Raw genomic sequence first — 22,240 nt, forward strand, 5'->3', positions numbered from 1 at the left:
ACCTCCTCCTCCTCCTCCTCCGCAAGCCCGGCGACGACATAGACGGCCCCCTCCCCCTCCTCCGGATTATTACATGTCTGAGGAAGAGGACTACTATGATGGTTTTGAAGATGATATGGATTATGGCTACGAGTACGGTCGGGCACCCAGTGCGCGATATCGATACGAATCCCCTCCTCCTCCACCCCCACCGCCGTCTTCCCAGAGACGAAGACGTCCCCGGCGATACAGCGATGACGAAGACTTCTTTGGGCAGATTCGTCGCCGAATTTCTAGTGACAATGAGGGTTACGGCAGTGCTGGTTCCGGTAATGAGTTTGAGTTCTTCGATCGATTTTCAGGTGGAAATCGAAACCAGCGAACTCAGCCCCGGCCAAATCCTCCAAGACAGTACCAGCGAGAGGCCCGGAATCAGCAACCTGATGAGCGTTCTGGTCCAGAGCCTCCAGCAGCTGCTCCCTCTTCACCTCCCGTTCGTCCTCCATCTCCTGCCCCGAGCCTCCCTCCGCCATCGGCACCACCCTCTCGCCCTCCATCCCCTGTCCCTAGCCCACCACCACGACCAGCTTCGCCTTCGCCAGCTCCTGAGCCACCCAGTCCGCCAGCACCGCCTCGACGACGACCCAATGCTCGGCAACGACGGCCTGGGCCAAGAGGAAGACGGCGGGTCCCGCGAAGGTCTCCAAACCAGCGGCAGAGACAGCGACAGGGACCAGAAGGGCCAACCTTGTCCAATTGGTATGACAACGAAGGCAACAGCAATGATGCCATTCAGTTCAATGACGAGTTTAGCCAGGGAGACGATATTGAGCTCAATAATCAGCTTGGAGGTAATTATCTCGGCGACGAAGAGGATGCTATTGATGCCTATGGTTCAGCGGTAGAAGAGGATGAAGGTGAATTTTACGCCTCGGATGAGTATAGCGACGACGAGGAAGAGAGTTACTGGGCTCAGGCATTGAATGTCTTTGCTAGTTCGAGGAGCGGTGCCAGTCAGTCTGCCTCAGTAGGCACTGGGCCTCGATTCACTAATGCAACTGCGCTTGGACATAGCAATTCTACTATTCTTCTTAACGGCTCCAATAGCACTACACTGCAGAAGCGAAATGAGGAAACGACGGATGCACCCCAAGTGAGAGTGGCGTTTAAAGGCTTGTTTGGTATGGACGAAGAAGAGGAAGGAGAGAAGTTTTATCATCCCACATTATCAGAAGCAGAGGAGCGAAAGAAGGAAGAGGAGGAAGAGGAGGAAGCGGAAGAAGAGGAAGGGTGCGAAGATGATAAACTGCCCAGCATCTTCGTCGGAAATTCTACTCAGATTCAGGCTCACGATAACCAGATCTCAGTTGCTGCAGTCAACGAGGTTGAGGAGCAGCCCCAGCGGCCCCGAATCAAAATTGGGCTTGGTGCACGGTTCCGCGACGACGTAGATGACGAGGACAACTACGAGTATGAAGATGATGATGACTTTGAAGATGGCATGTATGACGAGGAAGAGTACGAGGAGGGAGACGAAGATGAGTACGAAGACGAGGATGACGAATACGAGCCTCGGCGTGTGCGAATTTGGAATCGTTTCCGTAACAATTTCAGGAATGCTGACGATGAGCCAGTCATGCCTCCTCCCCCGCCTTTCTTGGCTAGTAGCATTCTGCCGACAACAAACATCATTGCAACTCGCACGTTCCAGCCCCCTAAAGTGACGGCAACTGTCTCCATTGGTCCATTCGAGCCTACTGGTGTGATTAACCTTCCTACAAACCTGCCTCCGTTCAATAATAATGGCGCTGAGAGTGGTGATGACAGCGATGAAGAGCTGCCAGCATGGTGGAGTCGACTTCGACAGTCATTGCAGCGTGGCAATGGTCCTGAGGAAAACGTAGAGAATGGCGACAATGCCAATGAGGAGGATTCGGACGATCTAGATGATGATGACTATGAGGAAGAGCTGCCAGTTGAGGAGCCGATACAGGACATAAGGGAAGAAGAGCGATCCGCAGAGTATCGTGAACGCGTTCCAGAGCAGCGGCACGCTATCAATAACGGTACGAGTCCTTCATTTTGGTTCATGAAGTAAGGTCGGTGGTCGACCCGACGTTCTGATATTATCTCTTTTATATTTTTTACACTTTCAGTATTTTGAATTTACCGTACTTTTGTTTTTTTTTATCAATTGCAATATATAGCAGGAATATCAAACAGTATGAGCAATAATTTAACACACGGATGTCAAGGACAGAGCGTACAACGATATCTGAGTATCTCGAGATCAGTAGGGTTATGGATCAAACTACAAGAAGGAATGATCGATAGACTGCTACAGCCTAGGTTCACAGAATAAAACGTATACGGCCGGTGAAGAAATTTAAGGAATATAAAAAAGAAGAGCTCGAGAGTATACACGTAACAAAAAATGCCTAGGTCTGTGATCGGTATCGAGTTCCAGCCAGAATTGGCTAGATCGCGCATTGCACTCAAGACAACATCACTTGTCAATCCCTCGCGCCGTCGTTCCCATCACCCGGAGGTGTTGATTTCTGATGGCGGCGCGGCGCGTTTCCACGCACCAAAGCTCTCAGGAGCAAGGAGTTTTTCAGAGGGAAGTGTTTCACCGAATTTCCCACCCGCTCGGAGGATCCACTGCTGTAGATTTCAGTACACGGGGAAGCGCGATCAAACGCTAGGCATACGACTCGGACACGCGGGGTGTAAAAGTCAAATAAAAATTAGCAAAAATGCACAGATAAATAAATTGAAAAAAAAAAAAAAAAATTAATCCGCCCCCTGAAAAGGCCCTTAGAAACACATAGAGATGTACCATTGCTGGTAATTAAACAAGTTAGCTTAATTCATGGTTCAATACCGACGTAATACCAATGGCAAGCTCATGACGCTGCTTCCTGTTGTTTTTAACGGCACCGGGAATCGAAATGGTGAACTTCGGTTATACTTTTTCACAGTTGATCTTATCTCTCGCTCCAATTATTAGTCTTATAATGCCTTTTAAGGACGGAGAACCTTAGCAATGGCTGCTTGTGGGCGCCTGAAGCACTTATCCCTGACTGTTGTGGCGAAACATGTGAATTTCTGGCCATACTTGGACCTGAGACTTAGTACCATACACGCCGAGCTCATTCCCCCTCTGGTTTTCTTTTAAAATTAAGGTACGTTGATGAGCTTTTCGCCGGCGATAGTTCGTTTAATAAGCCCATAGGTTACAGTATCAAACTCAGCAATAATGCTAAGGCAAATATCTAATGGATCCAAATTGAGAGAATAGGTGGTCACTGCAGGACGTTAATTAGTACCAAAGGGAATTCTATTACTACTGCTGAGTGCATTTTCCGAACAACTTGAGCGATGAATCGTCAAATGCGTGCTAAAAACTCACGGTTTGGGCTTGCTTTGGGCTCTTTCAAGCATTAAACATTGAAGTGTAATATATGACTGATGCGGCATGAAAGGACCAAGGATCCTATGTAGACTTCAGGCCATCGGTGTATAGAATTGAGTATGAAAATGATCTTTCGGCGACCCTCTCCCTTGCTATCAACGTTAATTGAAGCCGAACGAGGTAGCTCGTATGCCGGTAATGCACATTCAAACCCTGGCGAAACCGAAAAGGATTTCAACTGCTAGGTGAACCTCTCGTTCATATACCAGATGATTACATGCACGAGTGTTTCTCTAGTCACGTTTGATTTAAAATACAATTCATAGTCCATTCATTACACACTCATGATCATAAATACATTATTATTCCTTCTTTTCATCATCTATCACAGGGACGATTTGTTCACGTAATCCAGGCAAAAACGAATCCAATTTTGACCAAGTCATGTCCCAGAATTTCTCTCCAGAATAGGCACTCTCTTTATCTGCCGCCACAACTAACAGAACGTTCTTCAGGGACTCGATGATGGATTCCTGTAGTGCCATAGATGAGGTCACCAATCTATCCAAAGTATCCAGGATCTTCGTCCAAACATTCATAATGCTCTCGGTGTCATTGGACGAGGTTTGAATGTACTGGAGGAAAAGCTTGCACGTAAGCGATGCTGCTTCCTGTCGAGTATCAGGCATGCCTCTGATGTCAGTCTCAAACACTTCAGGTCTAAGGAGGAAAGTAATTAATGGGAACATTGCATCGTCAAATACCATGGGCCACGCAAACATACTATGCTCGTGCAGATCAGGAGAAAGTAGATACCTCTGCAAATGTTTGAGCGCCTCGGCCCTCACTTTCTTATTTGGATTGGTACACTGGAAAATGAGGATAGAAATAAACGACTTCCATAACTCAGTCCAGTTCTCCGCGCCCAACTCATCGATGGAACTGCCCAGCTTCTGAATTTCACCGATGCTCTTCACCGCAAAATCTTGAGTGTCTTTCAATGCACCCATATTGGCGATTTGACTGTAAACTTCAAGAATGTTTGAAAAGTTGTCCAAAGTGGGTTTAACTTGCTGTAGTCGCGAATATACGTCCGAAATAGTTTCCTCATTGGTAGCTAGCACAATGACCAGTCTCCAGAAATCATCGTTCTTGTCGCTCGGTTCAATGCCGTTTTCTAGTAGGCGCAGAGTGTTCTGGAGAAGGTCTGGTGCAGCGGTTGATAAAACGGTTGGCTTAATGGTCTTGGAGAGAACGCTAAGGTGTGACTCCAAGTCCGACCTATTGACTTTGCCCTGGGCTAACAGAGCCAAATCGTAGCCGATGGCTCTCGTCAAAAACTCAGAATCCAAGCCTTCCCAGTTAACAAGGTACACATAGAGTCTCGACAAAGCCTTAGCAATCTTCTGTTCTGATTGCCCTTTGATGCATAAAATCACAGCCAACTCAAGGTAGTATAATGTAACAGCGTAGTATGCTTGTTTATGGGCGTTGGATTCATCAACGAGTTTCGGTAAGTGGGCAAAGAGCCAGTCAATCAGCGCCTCTTGCTGGCTCTCACCAAGAGTGAGCATTTTAGTCAAAACTTCGTCAATTCTGCAGCTCTTTATGCAGTCAATGGTGTTCAGAGTCGCGTCAATTTCTTCGTCAGTTGGCTCATTATCAGATGAACCATTCCCGCCTACCAAATATGACGATAGTGCCGAAAACAGTCCAACATCCTTGCCTGCTTTCGCCTTGTTGATCGTCAGAGCAGGCGATATCTTTGGTAACGGCTCTTTTGCGCCGTAAAACTCTGGGGAAATGTCAGGCCAGGCCGAAGGAATGAGGCCATAGAGATAAAGGTTCGCAATGGAAGGCATCACTTGACTCCAGGACTTGTTGATTAAATGCGAATGCGCCTTGACGATACCAAACAGGATGATAGACGCCATCTGGGCCTTGTAGTCTGAACCGAATGGCACAGACAAATCTGAGACTGTAATCGATGTCTTTTCATCGTCCAGGATAATCTCCGTGTTGCCAATAGGAGTCGACTGGTCTCCTGCAGCTAACACTGACATTCTGGACAGACACTCAATGACATGGTCAATGACTTCCGGGATCTCGTAGTGAGACGCAATTCGGGCCAGCTGATCAAAGGCAGTGATTACCCGGGTAAAAACAGCATCGTCGGTCGCAGTGGCAAAAACAAATGCCAGAGTAGTGGCAATAGGACGCCAGTTCGCCTGGAAAATATGCTTGTCGAATGCATGGGTCCTGTAGCTCGTGAATGGACCGGCCTGCTTGAGTTGCAGCAGCATCGACTTCCATGCGAAAGCGAAGGATTCGTCGTTATGGTGTTCGTCAGGCATGATAATCTCCCGATGCTTAATGTTCTTGTAAATCCCTTCCAAGAACTCCGGAGGATAATCCTTGCCGTCGTTAGTTTGCCGCAAGTTGTTTTTGAACTGATCGACGGTCATCCTTCGCTTATTTTGGGTGTTGTACAAGTCGGTATTAAGCATAATAATGGCATAGCTCAGCACATAGGCGGCATCCTCCGAAGCAATGACCTCACTGTTGCCTTCGCAGTTGAAATATCGATGGGCAAACTGCTCAAAGATCTTTTCAATGAGAGCGGACTCGCCGGGGAGTCTAAAACTGCTCAAGAGATCTCGCAAACCCTCGTCGATGCCTACGCCTGAGAAGTCAAAGAAGGTTAAAAAGCACTCCAAAACGTCCTGGTTAGATGGTTTAGAAAGGAACTCACCAAGAGTTATCTTATCTACCCTGCCACTCTCCTTGAGCCATCGAGCCACGTTAGCAGGAGAGTCGTTCTCAATAAGCCCATTCTCAACCAAAAAGGAAATTCCCTTTTTAGGCTTCTCATTAAAAGCCTCAGCAGCCAAAATCGCCAGCTTCTTTTGTGCTTTTTCCTCCACAAGCTTGGAGACATCGCCTACGCTGTTTGGGTCACTATTCTTATCGCCAGATATGCCCAGCGTCAATTGCACCAAAAACGCCAACACTGCTTCAAGACACAATGGAGGGACAGATGGGGTAGACCAGGTAGCAGAGTCAGGGTAAGCACTTCGGCACAGGAAGCCAATGAGATCTTCACACAAATCAGCGCGACTCACATCGCAATCGTAGTTGACGTAGAGGTCGCTAAAGTAAAAAGGCAGCCGGACAAGGTTAGATAGAGCCTCAATCATCGCCTCTCGTACGTCGGGGTTGCGGAAAGATGCAAAGATTTCATGCTCATTAACGGACGCGCCCGTAGCAGGCGTTCCAGGCCGATTGTTGACCGGGGTCGAGCTCTGGGTTCGAATAGCGTGTGCCGACGAGTTCTTGACAAGCTTTGGAGCAGATGGGACTCCGTCATAAAAAATGGAATCCACATCAGGCTCCCGAGGAATATCAATGACGGGAGAAAGGGTAGTCAATAGATAAGAAATAAGGAACTCCTGCTGCAGTTTCAAATGTTTCCTCATGGTATACAGCAAGGAGGACAGCAGGCGCAGTGCCGGCTGAACAAGCATGACATTATCGCTTCGGACGAGCTGGAACAAGTGTTTCATTAGCGTAGTAGAGGCCATTGCTAACAGCGGTTCATGTCTTGCAATATCGTGTCCTGAAACTTCAATGGCAACATTTATAATGCGCAGTGCCATGATCCGAGTCGAATCGGTATACTGGTGGAAGTTGGCCTGGTCCAGGATGGATACAAAAACGCGCAGAACCTCTCTAATCGACGCGATTCCAAATGTCTTGTACTTATCTTCCGAGTTCTCCTCGCCATCTGTTGCCTCCTTTTCACCAATTTCGTCCTCCTCCTCTTCCTCGGCGCTCACAGTAATTTTGGACCCAATATCCTCCACACCTTCTGGCAAGGTTTGCTGGTTCATGCTGCTATCAATCTTGACTTCCCCCTGATCCAACGGATTATCTGGCACCTGTTCAGGCTCAATTTCATGCAGCTTAGAGAATACCGCCTGGGACAGCTTCATCAGCGTCATTTCTGCAGCCCTCCTCAAGACATCGCCTCTCCTCATTTGGCATGCCATCGAGAGACACGTTTCTATAATCTCGGCCACGCTCTGGTCATTGAGGAACTGGCTGTACCTGGGGCTACACACAACCTCCTCCATCAGCGACAGGATTTTAAGCAAAACTGCATCATCTTCGTTCTGATCTGTCGCCTGAAACCGGCAATGCGTGATTGCGACCGCCAGCTCCTGGAGGGCCATGCGAATTCCCGGTGACTCCTCGCTAACGACATTAAGAGAGAGGAATTTGGACACCGATGTCAATGCAGTAAGTGTTATAGACCCAGTGGTGGCCTGGGACCGCACAACGTTGAGGAAGGGCGACAGGATCGCCTGCGAATCGAGCGACTGGAACTCGAATTCAAGCAAATCAGACCGAAGCTTCGCAAATGCCATAATCAACGGATTGTCCTACCTTGTTAGTACCGTAAAACCTGTGGCTCAGTGGCAACTTACAATGCTCTCTCTAGGTCGGCCATTTCGCACCAATTTGGTAATAAGGCTCTCATTGTCGTCATCGTAGCGGCTCTCAAAGAACGACGACCCCAGAATTGATGCTACGCCAGAATGCGCCCAACGGGCATTCTTCCGCATCAAACTAGTCACCAGGCTGCACTCATTTAATACCAGGAAGGCTGGATCTATAGAGGTGTGCATTTTTCCTTTCCCTTCACCTGCACAGAGAGGAGTTGATTAGGTGTCGCCTTCGTGATGTGTGTGTCGTGTGTCCACGGCTTTACCACCATCCGCGCGGTTTTGTCGGAAATCCGTGCGTAAGCCGCGTGCGGCGTTCACATACTTCATCATCTATTGGCAGTCAATCAAGGTATGTCTTTCGCCTAATGCAATTGAGGAGGGGACTAATCCCCCCAAACCCCCCTGGGGCTCCACTCAGCGGAGATCTGGCTGATATGACAAAGGTTCTTGTGACGGGGGTTTGGGGGCAGAGCCCCCAACTACGGGAGCTCGAGGGCTGGCCCTCGAACGTGCGAGAGGTCAATGTATTACGAGCTATTCATATTAAGCGTCAACATGAAGAATAAATCCAGTGTAAATACGAAATAATACCATTAAGTAGCAACAAAACACCTATAGTCAGCTGTCAATAATGAAAAATAGACGAAAATGAGGAAGAATAAATAAATATATGTAGATGCATCGATTGGATTAAGGCTCAGAGGAGGCGAGGAGGCCTGCAAATGTTCCAATGGAGCCGACTAATGCACCAGTGGTGAAGATCAAGCCCATTCTGAGTGCTCTTCGAAGCTTGCTTGGTCGGCGCTCTTCATCCTGGTTAGTATTATCCTCCTCACTCTCGTTCTTCTCTTCCTCTGCATCGGACTCGCCTCGCTTTCGCTTGCCAAGGGAGCTTCCGAACATAGGTGGTAGAGTCGTCTTCCGGTAGGTGGTGACAATGACCTCTTCATCGCTCTCTGACGAGCACTCGTCATCAAGCTCAATCTCAATGGGCTTGGTCCTAGCAATAGATGAGTCAGTGGCCACCGTGGTCTTCTTAGCAGCCAGCTGCTTGGCTTGTTTCTCTTTCTTCCTGGCATCGCGTTCATTGGCGGCAGCCAGTCCATGCAGGAACTCCTCCCAGATCTCCTCATCTGGGCCGTGGGTAGGAACTGGCTTCTCTTTCGCATCGCCCTCTTCCTCGCCAGCTGAAAACTCCGCCGCTGACTCCTCTTCCTCTTCTTCTTCTTCTTCTTCTTCTTCCTCTTCTTCCTCTTCTTCCTCTCCAGCACCTTCGTCGTCAGAGAAGAGAATCTCATTCACCTCTTCCTCTTCAGAGTCCTCGTCTTCCTCGTCTTCCTCATCCTCGTCGTACTCTTCAGAGTCCTGTTCGTCTTCCTCCTTATCCTCCTCCTCGATATTGGAATCCTTGGCAATTGCAGTGGCAGGCTTCTCTACGACGGCATCATATTCCTCGGGCCTGTCATCGTCAGACTCCTTGGGTTCATTGTCCTTTCCAGCCGACTTGAGAACATCGGTAGGCTCGTCAGAGGCTACGCTATTACTGCTGCTGCTGTCCTCCACGTCAAAGTTTCCAGTGACTTCTGCGTCATCGTCATTGGCAGTCGCGCCAAAAATGGTGGCACTCTCCTGCCGGTCCGAAACGGCAGCAGCCGCAGCAGATGTTGCCGCAGCCACAGCTGAGCCATTGGAGGGTGGCTTGCCCAGCACGCGGCCAATTCGCACAACCTTGAAGGACAATGGCCGAAGCTTGGTGGAGAGAGTGATAACGTCACCCTCCGCCAGCGCCTTGGGCACATGGGGCTCCAAGTCCTTATCGTTCACCTTGGTGCCGTTACGGGACCCCAGGTCCACAACAATGGGGTCGCCATTCTCGTCCACCTCAAAGCGGCCGTGATCTCTACTGATCGTCTTGTGATTGAAGAGCGCATTGGCCCTCTGGCCGATTAAGCTCGAAGTGGAGCCAATTCGGCTGATTCCCTCGCCAACATCCTTGTCAAGGGAGAGCACCCGCACCGGAGTGGGGTCGGTAGTCTCCACGGAATCTAGTCGATGGATCTCAAGTTCTACATACCCATTGGTTAGCTACTGAATCAACCTGCAATGCACATAACTTACCCACTGTCATGGTCAAGCAAAAAATAAAAAAAGTCAAGTAAAAAGAGAAAAACTGCTACGCACGGAGAAAAGGGCAGAAGCTTTGATAACAAACAGAAGAGTCAAATGCTTATTCGAAAGTGATTTGTGGGAAAGAGCAAGTTAAAATGGATGGAATGGGAGGCAAAGGAAAGTTAAATTGATAAGAGCCTGGGGGGTACATCATGATCCTGCAGGGTCAGCTGGTTCACATTTCGTAATTACCTCCCAAGTCACATTAATTAGCTTGACTGTCAACTAAGGGGGTACTTTCTACGCCTCAGGGGTGCAGGCCAGGTGCTGCACGAGCATGGCTGGGGGATGACTTCCTGCTGTAGGTAGGCCGTCTATGAGAGCAGTAAAGGCTTTTATTCAATTTTGCATTGGTTGTGCTTGGTTGATATCTTTTTGTATTTTATTGTGTGTACCGACCGGTGTTTACGTATTATAGTGCGTTGGCGGGGTGCACATCAATAGTACCAGTCCAGCTTGAAGTCCACCACAGACACCCTTATGCTACAATTGGTGAGATTGCAGGCCATTTTCTCATGATCGTATTTATTATGTATAGGATTGGTTAGTTTTGGGCAGGATCTCGAGTAACTGGGCTGCAATATTGACGGCAGAAATCATATGCCTATGGCCCTATGATCCTGCCAGAATTGTACCGGTACTCAGTTCACTGCGGAATAGTAAATATGCTAATCATGGTAAACTTACCTAGCTTCGTCTCTTTGATCAGTACAGGTTTTGTAAATATGAAGATAAAGCAATATTGTTCATTAGCTACGTGAACACTGACAACAAGCCTGCTACTGGCATGTTATGCGGACGAGATGAAAGCTTTCAAGGCGTCTGCACGAGTTTGGTGAATATTTACTCTATTAGACCTAAGAAAAGTTGCCATTTAGCAGGTCAATCACTAAATCTGACAAGCAATTGCACAGATCGCTTCTCTCCACAAGAAAGTTCTACTAAGTACAGCAACTCAAGGCATAGATACAGCTTTCCATAACTTTGTTAATTTCCATTTGATGGCTTCTCTACCTGCAAGTTCACAAGTACAGCAACTCAAGCTAACTTTCCACTGTTTCGATAATATCCAATTGTACAAATTACTATTCTCTGCCATAAAGATCCACAACTATAGCAATTCAAGCTATCTACAACTTTCCATAATTCGCCAACTTCCAATTGTTAAACTTATGAGTATTGTCAAAAGACACTCTTTTCTAATCTAGTCACTTTCGCAAGCTTTGTAGAAATATTAGAGCATACGCACTTTGCCAATTGTGGTTTGTTTTCGAAGTTTATTTATACTTTTAACTTGTGTCATTTCTGCACTCTGTCTTTTTATAGCACATTGCTATTACGTGCACACTAAATGATAGCCGCATGGTCAGCAGCAGGTGGTGTACCAGCCTGATGGACTCCGCTCCCCCTGATTAATTAACTAATTAATGAATGTACCGGTAATGAATCCATTGACTGACTTATCAAATCATTAAAAAAACTAAGTATTATTCCAGACCGGCAGGCCAACCACCTGGTAGCTGACCGCGTCATGTGCCGATTACACCACTACCGTGAACGTGAAGGTGTTTCTTAGGGCTTTTTTGGCATCACTGCGCTCTTCCATGGCAAACCGTGACATTTATGGAATATGTAATGCATATGATAATGCTCCGGGGATAACCTCCTACGTAATTTTGTACCGTTTTCGGCGGTTTCAGCGAGAACTCCCAGAGCCGCAAGAGAAACTGCCTCAGTCAGTTCCGGCCTTCCGTTAAAGGCAGTAGAACCACGGATCTTTTCCGAGTCAATTCGTACTGGTTCACGTACATCGCATTCTCACGCTGCCTGGCAGAGGGACGCTACAGAAAGAAATGAAAAAATCTAGATCAAGTTAATTAAGTTAATTTACCCCTATCTGCGAGTCGGGGAAACTTCATTGCAAGAGCTCCGGAGCGTGGGGGGTCGTCGGCTTAACTCTCACCACTCCACAGTAGAGGCAACCAGCCGAAAAGCCAGTGGGGAAGACGACTATCCGAATTGTATCCTGTTTTTTTTTTCCTACCATACCTGCTAGAGTAGCGAAAGGTCCTGATAGAATAACGAAAGGCGTGGTAGAGTAACTGGTAGAATAACGAAGATGAAGTATGTGTTGGCCATTGACCAAGGTACCACGAGTACCCGAGCCATTCTGTTTGACGAGAATGGCACTCCGGCGGCGAGCTCGCAGATATCAATCAGACAGCTCTATCCAGAGAATGACTACGTTGAACAGGACCCAGAAGAGTATATCAAGAATGTGCTGGGGTGCCTAGAGGAGGTGCAGCAGATTGCCGAGCAAAAGGGCATCCGCAAGGAGGACGTGGTCTCCGTTGGCATCACGAACCAGCGGGAGACGACAATTCTGTTTGACCGAAAGACCGGAGAGCCCGTGTACAATGCAATTGTGTGGAGCGATACGCGAACGCGGGACACGGTCGACCAATTGCGCAAGCGGGACGGCGCAGAGCGGGTGCCCAAGATTTGCGGCCTGCCTCTTTCTACGTACTTCGCCGGCGTCAAGGCGCGGTGGATACTGGACAACATCGAGAAGGCGAAGGAAGTGTATGAACGGGGCGATCTGGCGTTTGCTACTGTGGATACTTGGTTCCTATACCGGCTCACGGGCGGTGCCAACAACGGAGGCATCCATGTTACCGACACTTCGAATGCCTCGCGGTCCATGTTGATGGATCTTGAGACGCTCAAATACAGCAAGGAGCTGGTCCAATTCTTTGACGTAGAGAAGCTTGTGCTTCCGGAAATCCGCTCGAGCAGCGAGGTTTACGGGCACATGAAAGTGCCTGGCATTTCTATGTTTGACGGGCTGCCAATTGCAGGCGATTTGGGTGACCAGAGCGCAGCAATCGTGGGGCACCTCGGATTCAAGCCCGGGACTGTCAAGAACACGTACGGCACGGGATGCTTCCTGCTGTGCAATGTCGGCGACAAGCCTGTTGTTTCCCAGAATGGGCTCATTTCGACCGTAGCATTCCACCAGAAGGGCCATCGGCCGTACTATGCGCTCGAAGGATCAATTGCAGTGGCGGGCGGTATCATCAAGTGGCTCAAGGAGGAGATGAACCTGCTGGAGAACCCGACGCAGATTGGGCAGATGATATCGTATGTGCCGGACAACCAGAACGTTTACTTTGTCACGGCGTTCAGCGGTCTCTATGCGCCGTACTGGAACGAGAATGCGCGAGGCACGCTGGTGGGCGTGACCCACAGTACGGGGCGCGAGGTGATATGCCGGGCTGCCATGGAGTCTGTGTGCTTCCAGACACGAGCGTTGGTGGATGCCATTGAGCAGGACGTTGGCGGCAGCTTATCAATAGGGGACATTCGCGTCGATGGCGGCATGAGTTCGTCGAACGAGATCATGCAGATCCAAGCCGATGTCCTCGGCTACCGGGTCGTGCGTCCTCCCATGCGGGAGCCTACAGCTCTCGGGGCCGCCATCGCCGCAGGGCTAGCCGTTGGATTGTGGGGTGGTTCCGTTGACAAGGCTGCCGAGGTGCTTGGATCCGCCAGTGGGCAGATGGAAGTGTTTGAACCCAAGTGGTCCTCGCGGCGACGCAAGGTCGAGTACGACCAGTGGAACCGGGCTGTAGATATGGCGCGGATGTGGGCCCCCAAGGAGTCCTACGAAGACGATAACGAAGATTAACTTTTTTACCCTACATAACATGTTATAGATAGTGTGATTATCGTAGCTTACCGCATGATATCGAATACTCTACGGCACGATATCGAAATTGATATCGAATACTATACGGCATGATAATGTACATGAATATACTCAATTCACTTGGGGGCCAGCCCCCAAACCCCCGTAGCTCCGCTTCGCGGAGGGACTGATAATATTAAAAGGTTACTCTATGGTATTATGATATCGAATAATCTACGGTACGATAATGATATCGAATACTCTACGCTATGATGATATGATAATGATATCGAATACTCTACGCTATGATAATGTAATTGATAACATGATACTATCTAATCAGCTCGGGCGGCTATCGTTTACGTGATATCTATCATAATCAGCTACTGTGGCTACCGGGTCAAATACATGCTTCTAGCAATTCGCGTTGCGTGGTAGTGGGGCCAAATACGTGCTTCTAGCAATTCGGTGGTGGTGGGGTCAAATACTCGTAATTCCAGCATAGCATCGTATTCAGAGTCACATTCCACGCACCGGTATAATGCCAGAGCTCTTCTATGACTACGGGGATTGTCGGGATGTGATAGACACAAACAATACTGTACCCAGAATACTACAGTGTAGTACAGCTTACCGTAGGTCGTATGAGGGGCCCTGAGGAATACCCCAGATTTTTCATATGCTTACGGAAAAGTTCCGCCGCCCCAGGTCTTGAACTTATCGTGATTCCATCGCCGGTGGTTGGCCCGTCGCTAGAGGATGTGGTACCTGCGGTCGCTATCTGATTAGGGTTTCGGTCCCTTATCAGTAGCTGCATATGTAAAATGTTTGGAAATGTAGGGCCAAATGTAAAATTAAATGGCGATCTGCACACCGGTTCCCCCAAGCGGGCTATTGCATGCTGCGACCCATGGTTGTTTTTTCTCACCACAAAGAGCAATAAGATACAAAGCCAGATGCGAGATGTTCTACAGGCCCCCTTTCAAACGACACCCTTACTGTACGTACGTAGTAAACCGTGGCTCAGCATTGCGGTCCCGCTGTATCAGCTGCTATTTTTGCCTTTCTGCCTAATGTCCGTCTGGAATTTTGCTTTCCAATATTTTTGGTGGTGATGGGCCAAGCCACGAGAATGGCTACGCGTGGGGCGGGAAAAGGACCGTTTAATTCTCGGCCACTGAGTTCCGGATCTCTATTAGCAACGGCTATTGCCGGTCTCATCGCATAGAACACTCGGTACCCAAAAGTACCAGCGCCATGGTTCACATCTGCCGCGCGCCCGCATACACGGTACTACAGCTTTTTGGGGGGGGGGGGGGTCTCTCTCGTACTACGACTGTATGACTCTGAACGGGAATAAAAATTTTCTTACTGTGCGGCGCGGTCGGATATTGTCCGAGTTCTACGGAGGAGCAAAAAAAAAAAAAACTTGCTCAGCAGATTAGAGTAAATCCCAGCAACTGATTGCGGAGAGCCATATGATAAGTTTATCACCGAAATAAAAAAAAATTTGTAGAGATCGGGTGCAATATCAATTTTTATTTTATTTTTGCCTTCTTGCGGCTGATAACAGGCCTTAGGCTGCTGGTCAACTGTTCCCGTATATCTTATGAGCCGTAGCAAGCAATCTGATTGGCCAGTCTTATCTGATACCAAATAAAGTAACCGAGAGCAAAAGGTCCCAGTTGCTTTTTCTCCACGTAAGACGGGCCCTTTTTGCGTGCGCCCGGCGGGCTGGAAGAGTCATTTGGCCCAGCCACAGATTGGCGCAGGTTGAACATTCGATTGTGTCAGACAGTTGGGGGGAGGCCTTTCCGGCAGATTCGAGGGCTGTTCAGAGCGAACTCCACCGCATGCTGGGGGCAAAAGCAATCATTCAGCGAAAAGCAACTGACACAGCAGTTTTGCGAGGGTAATAAACCTTCGAAGGTATATAATCTTGTTTATCCGCTTGCCATATCTTGTCTTCTTACTCTTTTCATTGCTATAGCCTTTCCTCATCTTTATAAAAAGAGTCTCTTCATACCTCTTTTTTTTTTGATTTCTGCTTTCATCTCTACATCCTCTCATCTCTCTCTTTACGAAGTGCCCAGGCACAGACATTGTTTGGTTTTTTTTTATTTAATCTTTTAATACTCACAACAACAACACACATACACAACATTCATCATGTCGTCAACAGTGGTGTCCAACGCTAAGATCCTTGAGAAGTACATGAACCTGCCTATGGATGGCTCCATTATGGCTGAGTACATCTGGATCGACGGTACTAACGGTATTCGATCCAAGTGCAAGACTCTGTATAAGAAGCCAAACTCGATTGAGGACCTTCCCGAGTGGAACTTCGACGGTTCCTCGACCGAGCAGGCCCCAGGCAACAACTCTGACGTCTACCTCCGACCATGCGCCATCTACAAGGACCCGTTCCGACGAGGCGACAACATTATCGTCCTTTGCGAGTGCTGGAACAATGACGGTACTCCAAACCGAACTAACTACCGACACGAGTGCGCCAAGCTCATGGAGGCCCACTCCGACGAGGGGATCTGGTTTGGCATTGAGCAGGAGTACACTCTGTTTGACCAGTTTGACCACGTTTACGGCTGGCCAACGGGCGGTTTCCCAGCTCCTCAGGGTCCATACTACTGCGGTGTTGGTACTGGCAAGGTCTACTGCCGAGACATTGTCGAGGCTCACTACCGTGCCTCTCTGTTTGCTGGTGTCAAGATTTCCGGCATCAACGCTGAGGTGATGCCATCCCAGTGGGAGTTCCAGGTCGGCCCATGCGAGGGTATCCGAATGGGTGACGACTTGACTGTCTGCCGATACATTCTGCATCGAGTCGCTGAGGACTTTGGTGTCAAGATTTCCTTCCATCCAAAGCCATTGGCTGGTGACTGGAACGGTGCTGGCTGCCACACCAACGTTTCCACCGAGCGAATGCGACAGCCAGGTGGCATGAAGTACATTGAGGAGGCTATTGAGAAGCTTGGTAAGCGACACAAGGAGCACATTGCCGTCTACGGTGAGGACAACGAGCTTCGACTTACTGGCCGACACGAGACTGCTTCTGCTGCTTCGTTCTCGTATGGTGTTGCCAACCGAGGCGCCTCGGTGCGAATCCCACGATCGGTTGCCAAGGAGGGCTATGGCTACTTCGAGGACCGACGACCAGCTTCCAACATTGACCCATACCTTGTCACTGGTATCATTGCTGAGACCATTCTTGGTTCTATTCCAGACGCTGACATGGTTGCCCTGACCAAGGAGCACCCATCGAAGTAAAATCTTTTTATGTCCACCAAACCCACCTTAGAAGCCAAACAACATGAGAGGAAAAGGAGAACAAAAATCGCCAAAAAAAGAAGAAAAAATCATTTCATGATTCTTTATTTTATTTTACATAGCAGTTGAGATGCAACTAAAAACACGTAAACCGTGACATTCGAATTTTGCATATTTAGATAGCACTTATCTTTTTTTATTTATTTAATATACTCTTCACGACTACTCTGCGCACCCTCTCATCTCATCGCTGATCATCAATCTACTCAGATCGACACGACATGCTCATTAGACTATCTCTGCGAAGCGGAGCCCCAGGGGGAGGTTTCCCCCCATGAATACACTCAATTCACTTGGGGGCCAGCCCCCAAACCCCCGTAGCTCCGCTTCGCGGAGGGACTGATGATATTAAAAAAGGCTACAAAGATCTCAATGCGAACTCCTCAATCATCGGGTACTCAGATCTGTTACAGGTGATCATGAGACTACACTCCACTACCACTACCCGTGGGATATTCCATCTTCTTTAATACAAAATTCGACGATCTCGAATGAATCTAATACAAACTACGAAGATCTCAATACGAGTTCTTCCACTATAGTCATGTGAGGTCTTCAATGAAACTTATAGAAAAAGCATGGAAATGTTGAATTCAATAAATTAAAAGCAGTATTAAGCCAAATAAATAGTCATAAGCGTCGTTAGTTCATATCGGATGAGTTTTAATGGGAAAAGGTCGTCTTAAGCTTCGACCAAAGCCCGTCGCTCTTTTGACTGTTGTAAGACTGTGCCGACTTGCTCGCGGCAAGCGTGTACTCGGACGGTGGTGGGGCAAGGGATGGCTCCTTCTGGACATAGTTGCCCATACCGCCTCGACCCGTGAAGTATCGCTTCGGCTCGACATTCAGCGCCTGGTGTACCTCATCAAGGTACTCCTGCGGCGTCAGGGTCGGCATTCTGTCGATGGAGACGTGGTTGCCGTACCCTCCTCGGCCAGCTCGGAAGTTCTGCTTGGGCGAGGTGAAGTGCTGTACCGGAGCCGGCGAGCTCTGGTAGGTAGAGTCGGTAGTGTCCGCGCTCCGCCTGTAATTGCCGTATCCTCCTCTGCCGGTCAGGACCATTGTAATAAATAGTGAGATTTCAAAGTGAGTTTCTCTATAATGGGGGGTAGCTGGGATAGCTCTTTGTTTCTCTAATGAGAGCCTAGATTCTCTATTAAGATTTGTGAAGAGAGAGAGATTCGTTATGCGTGAAGAGAAAAAAAACCGAGAATGTGTCGTCTTTATATTTCCACCCCAGGGGTATTAATAGGCGGTACAGTCATTTCATAACCGGGCGGCCATGTGGTGTCACCTCATTCATTTTGTGGGGTAACATTGAAAAATTTTTTTACATTTTGTTGCATTTTGGGGTAACCGGGGCCCAGTAACTGGCCCGTGTCTGCGCACGCGCCGGTGGCATCTCATCTGAGAATTTTGCCGCCGTTTTACCCCAGGTTTCGATCGATCGAGGATTTTCGCGCTCGGGGTTTAGTATAACAGATCTATTGAGTTTGGATATTGGAACTACGTTAACTTCTTTTAAATGTTATATCTCTAATCCTTCTACCAGGTTGTTTTTTTTTACTGTTCATTTCATTTAATTTTTTTTTTGATGATGGTGGTTAACAGGGCGCTAAAACGGCATTTGAAATTTTTTCCTGCACCAGCTGCCTTGGGTGAGGGAGGCGGGGGTGTTGGTGCTGCACCGCGTGAGCCGTTGACTCAATACGATGGCTGCTTTGCGTGAGCTGTCGCAATGCAAACGTGCTTCACATAAAAATTTTCGACATCCCAGGCGCTCTCGGCATATTAAATCCGGTTATGACAAATTACTCATCATAATTTCAAAGCATTATGACTATTTGATGGAGATACAAAGTATGATATATTGAGTCAGCTATAACAACCCGATAACAACTGGTATAATGGTGCAAAGGGATATGGCAAAACTTTCGATCCTTGGCATTACGGTACATTAGCAATGTCAAACCTCCCAACTGCAGCCAAGTGTACAAGGAGGCAAGCAGCCTGGGGGGGGAGCGGGAAAGCTTCCCTCTGCGGGCGCAGCTAAGTTAGTTAGCTTATGCAGGTGGCCCGATGCCGAAGCCGTCTCCACATACCGCATCGACGGATGAATCGCCGCAGCATGTGCGGCTTTTATGTGGAGATTGGCGTACGTACGTAATGGCTGTACCTTGTTGCTTTGTGGATTTCAGTTGTAATGTCCTGTGGGGAAGGATTTCATCGTTGTTAACCTCCAGGTGGGCTAGGATGCTGCTATGTTATCCCTTATGTGTTTAGAAACAGTTTGTAATCAAGGATTCACGCAGATCGGGACAGTCGATGGGGGATTTCAAAGATTCCCATAGATCTAGGTGCTAGGTGAGATCTTGAATGAGCAATTGGATTGCTGGCTCAGACACGACAGCCACCCATGGCACTGTAAAGCAGCAATAATTACCGTACCGTGATCCTATTGTGCGCTTTACAATGAGCAGATACTATAAGCAGGGGCAATACAGCGCCGATTGTGTGAGTGACTTATCTGTGCGAGCCATTAAAACGAAGGTGGGACTGCGTAGGAGGTAAGTGAGTGACTATGTCTAGCTAGCTAGTAGATTAAGAATTACGATAACGCAATATCTGTCGTTATATCTTGGCGAAGTGGAATGAAATCCAATGGACCACAAGCGGGTCGTATTATCTTATCAGCTCTATATAATACACCACTCGTATTTACAGGTGTATCAGTGTGGTAAGTGTGTCTCTATAAGCCCCCAATAGTAGTACTTAGACCCTTATAATCGTTGAGTTGGGTCATTTCTGTATCAGAAAAGCACACGTCCTGGAGAATTGGGATTCCGTAGCATGGCATTATGAACGGGAGAATGGCTATAATACCGGTAGCCGATGGATAGATAAATAATGCTTCAATTTACTCCATATGCGATAATTTATTAAAGTACTGGGTAGATACGTTTGGCTGTTACATCTAAATCGAACATTGTAAAACTCCATCCATGTATTCATAACCTTCTACCGTACAAGAAGGACCAGTCGCAAACAGCAAAGCCCATTGCCTACAAAATATTCGAACATGATGCGTTCAATAACACGATAACTGACTGTTGAATCGTACTTTAGCGGCTTTTAGTAGCAATATTTCAAAGGTTGTCGAAGTAAATAGGTATTTCAAAGGTTGTCGAAGTAGGTAGGTATTTCAAGAGTGTGATTCTTGAAGTACCCAGCAATATTTTCAAAGATTATCACCAAACCAGTTTAATACCATTAGGCTGGCACCGAGTTCTGCATCTAAAGTTGTCCTAATTGTTCGGATTATACACGTGAAGACTGATTTAAATGATTATTAAATTTTCAAGACGATAGCAGCAGAAAAAAAGCTTGTAGTCGAAATAAATGGCACAGTATCCGTAGACAACGTACAATCGAGGCTCTCAGGGGGTAGCCCAGCGCAAAAACCGATACATGAATGAATGAATGAAAATATATTCACGTCCCTGGGAGGCCGAAGCCAAAACTGATACAAGCAATTTGTTTCTTTTGAAACTATCACCAATGTACTGGTATTGAATACCCCAGTTTTAAAATTTGCAATAGCCAATTTTGATTTTCCAAATCTTCAGACGCTAGAGTTGACGCTCAAAGATGTTGATGATATGTTTTCAAAAATTTTAAGCAATTGACTAAGGTCGATGATTGATTGGTCGTTAAAAAAAGAGGAGAGCTCTATGCTCTAGGTAATTGCGCCTCTTATTATGTTGAAGTGATCCATCTCCTTCGAATCGGGGAGAAATTCTAACTTCATTTACGAATACTCACAGAGTACACCACCGGTAGGATATTTTGCGGGAATAAACAGCTACACAGAATGCCCGCTTGAAGCACGTAGGATTCGGCTAGAGTTAAGAGTTACCATACTATAGTGAGATAAGCGAACCTTTGTATTACATTAAGGAAATAATAGATTCTGATAATATTTAACGGGTTATAAAAAATAAATAAAGATCATGATTTGGCGTCTCGGCTCTTTACTTAGATCAGTCTGTATTTCTACACTGCATTTGTACACCCTCATAAGTCCTTCAAAATTCATCCAGAAAATAACATGGCTCAATAACTAATCTTCTATGGTATAATTATTACTAGTACATGACTTAAATACAATATAGCAATTGGAACGCGTAAACTGCATGCATCATACATAACGGTGTCATGCAGGTACGCTTTGCACTAAAGAATTAATACTGGTAACGTACGCATACTAAAGAACAAGCACACGAAAGCAGCTAAGCAGTATTTGAGTACAGAGTACCCAACTAAAGTTTATTTACCGAGATATGAGTCAGGAATAGCTGAAATATACCAAGCTTCCCATGACGGAGTAATTGCTAAAGCGTGACTACATTCCTTTTGTATCGGTCTCTAGTCGGCATTTGGCAGCAAGCGACTCTGCATCGGATTCTAGTCACCTTACTTGGCAGCAAACTACTGTACCTTCAACCACAATATGTTGTACAATGATTAGCCGATATGAACTGCCGATTACCCACCGATGGTGCAGATCTCATCTACATTCTGTGGTACGGCATGCCGACTCCCCACAAACGACCCCCCAAGCGATGGACTGTGCGGGTTTATGCGGAAATACTTAGCCAAGGTAGACGTTTAACTCCGTTCTAGACTACTGCTAAACATTCAAAACGAATCTTTTACGCCGGTCCTCGTCGGTCGGTGTAAGATTTCGCAGCGTGTTTTGACTGCAGGAAATGACTTGGTCCTAATGCGAGTTCCGACACACCGACATTTCCACCCGTAAAAATTGTGTGACCCTGCGGTTGCAAGGAATTCCAAAAAAAGCTGGTGGCAAATCGGCCAATTATCAAGCCAGTCCATAGAACTTACGAAACCATTGACGCGAAATACCGACCCGAGGGAATCCCGTCTGTCTGGCGAACTATGTACTTTCATGTGGAATTCGGCTGCATGTGGAAGTTGAGAGACCCCGCCGCTCAAACTTTTGTGATCGACGACACCTCCCATTAGTCCCAGTACAATCATCGGCTGGATTCCCGGTATTTAATATATATATAACGCCAGGGCCATCCTGAAGATCTAAATTTTGGACGCTTAACC

The 22,240-nt window shown here is 47.4% G+C and overlaps 5 protein-coding genes and 1 pseudogene across 6 annotated transcripts; 3 read left to right on the plus strand and 3 right to left on the minus strand.

Moving 5' to 3' along the window:
- Position 1: 1 nt before the first annotated feature.
- TRVA0_012S00100 lies at positions 2 to 2,077 on the plus strand (annotated as a pseudogene). Its single transcript has one exon. A coding segment is annotated over exon 1 (2,076 nt).
- Positions 2,078 to 3,756: 1,679 nt separating this feature from the next.
- GEA2 (Sec7 domain-containing protein) lies at positions 3,757 to 8,019 on the minus strand (the record flags this gene model as incomplete). Its single annotated transcript, XM_076683936.1, has 2 exons — positions 3,757 to 7,836; positions 7,882 to 8,019. The coding sequence occupies 2 exons, from the start codon at positions 8,017 to 8,019 to the stop codon at positions 3,757 to 3,759; spliced, it is 4,218 nt and encodes a 1,405-aa protein (XP_076541690.1).
- Positions 8,020 to 8,592: 573 nt separating this feature from the next.
- TRVA0_012S00144 (FHA domain-containing protein) lies at positions 8,593 to 10,030 on the minus strand (the record flags this gene model as incomplete). Its single annotated transcript, XM_076683937.1, has 2 exons — positions 8,593 to 9,968; positions 10,021 to 10,030. 2 exons carry the CDS (start codon positions 10,028 to 10,030, stop codon positions 8,593 to 8,595), a joined length of 1,386 nt encoding a protein of 461 aa, XP_076541691.1.
- Positions 10,031 to 12,190: 2,160 nt separating this feature from the next.
- On the plus strand, positions 12,191 to 13,759 carry GUT1 (glycerol kinase; the record flags this gene model as incomplete). Its single annotated transcript, XM_076683938.1, has 1 exon — positions 12,191 to 13,759. The coding sequence occupies one exon, from the start codon at positions 12,191 to 12,193 to the stop codon at positions 13,757 to 13,759; it is 1,569 nt and encodes a 522-aa protein (XP_076541692.1).
- A 2,169-nt stretch (positions 13,760 to 15,928) lies between these two features.
- Positions 15,929 to 17,044, plus strand: GLN1 (glutamate--ammonia ligase; the record flags this gene model as incomplete). The annotated part of the gene is made up of 1 exon (XM_076683939.1): positions 15,929 to 17,044. One exon carries the CDS (start codon positions 15,929 to 15,931, stop codon positions 17,042 to 17,044), a length of 1,116 nt encoding a protein of 371 aa, XP_076541693.1.
- Positions 17,045 to 17,767: 723 nt separating this feature from the next.
- TRVA0_012S00210 (uncharacterized protein) lies at positions 17,768 to 18,166 on the minus strand (the record flags this gene model as incomplete). The annotated part of the gene is made up of 1 exon (XM_076683940.1): positions 17,768 to 18,166. One exon carries the CDS (start codon positions 18,164 to 18,166, stop codon positions 17,768 to 17,770), a length of 399 nt encoding a protein of 132 aa, XP_076541694.1.
- Positions 18,167 to 22,240: the final 4,074 nt, after the last annotated feature.

This window comes from Trichomonascus vanleenenianus (genome assembly GCF_965637985.1).
Source record: "Trichomonascus vanleenenianus strain CLIB 3782 genome assembly, contig: TRVA0_012S, whole genome shotgun sequence".
Classification (NCBI taxonomy): Eukaryota; Fungi; Ascomycota; class Dipodascomycetes; order Dipodascales; family Trichomonascaceae; genus Blastobotrys; species Blastobotrys vanleenenianus.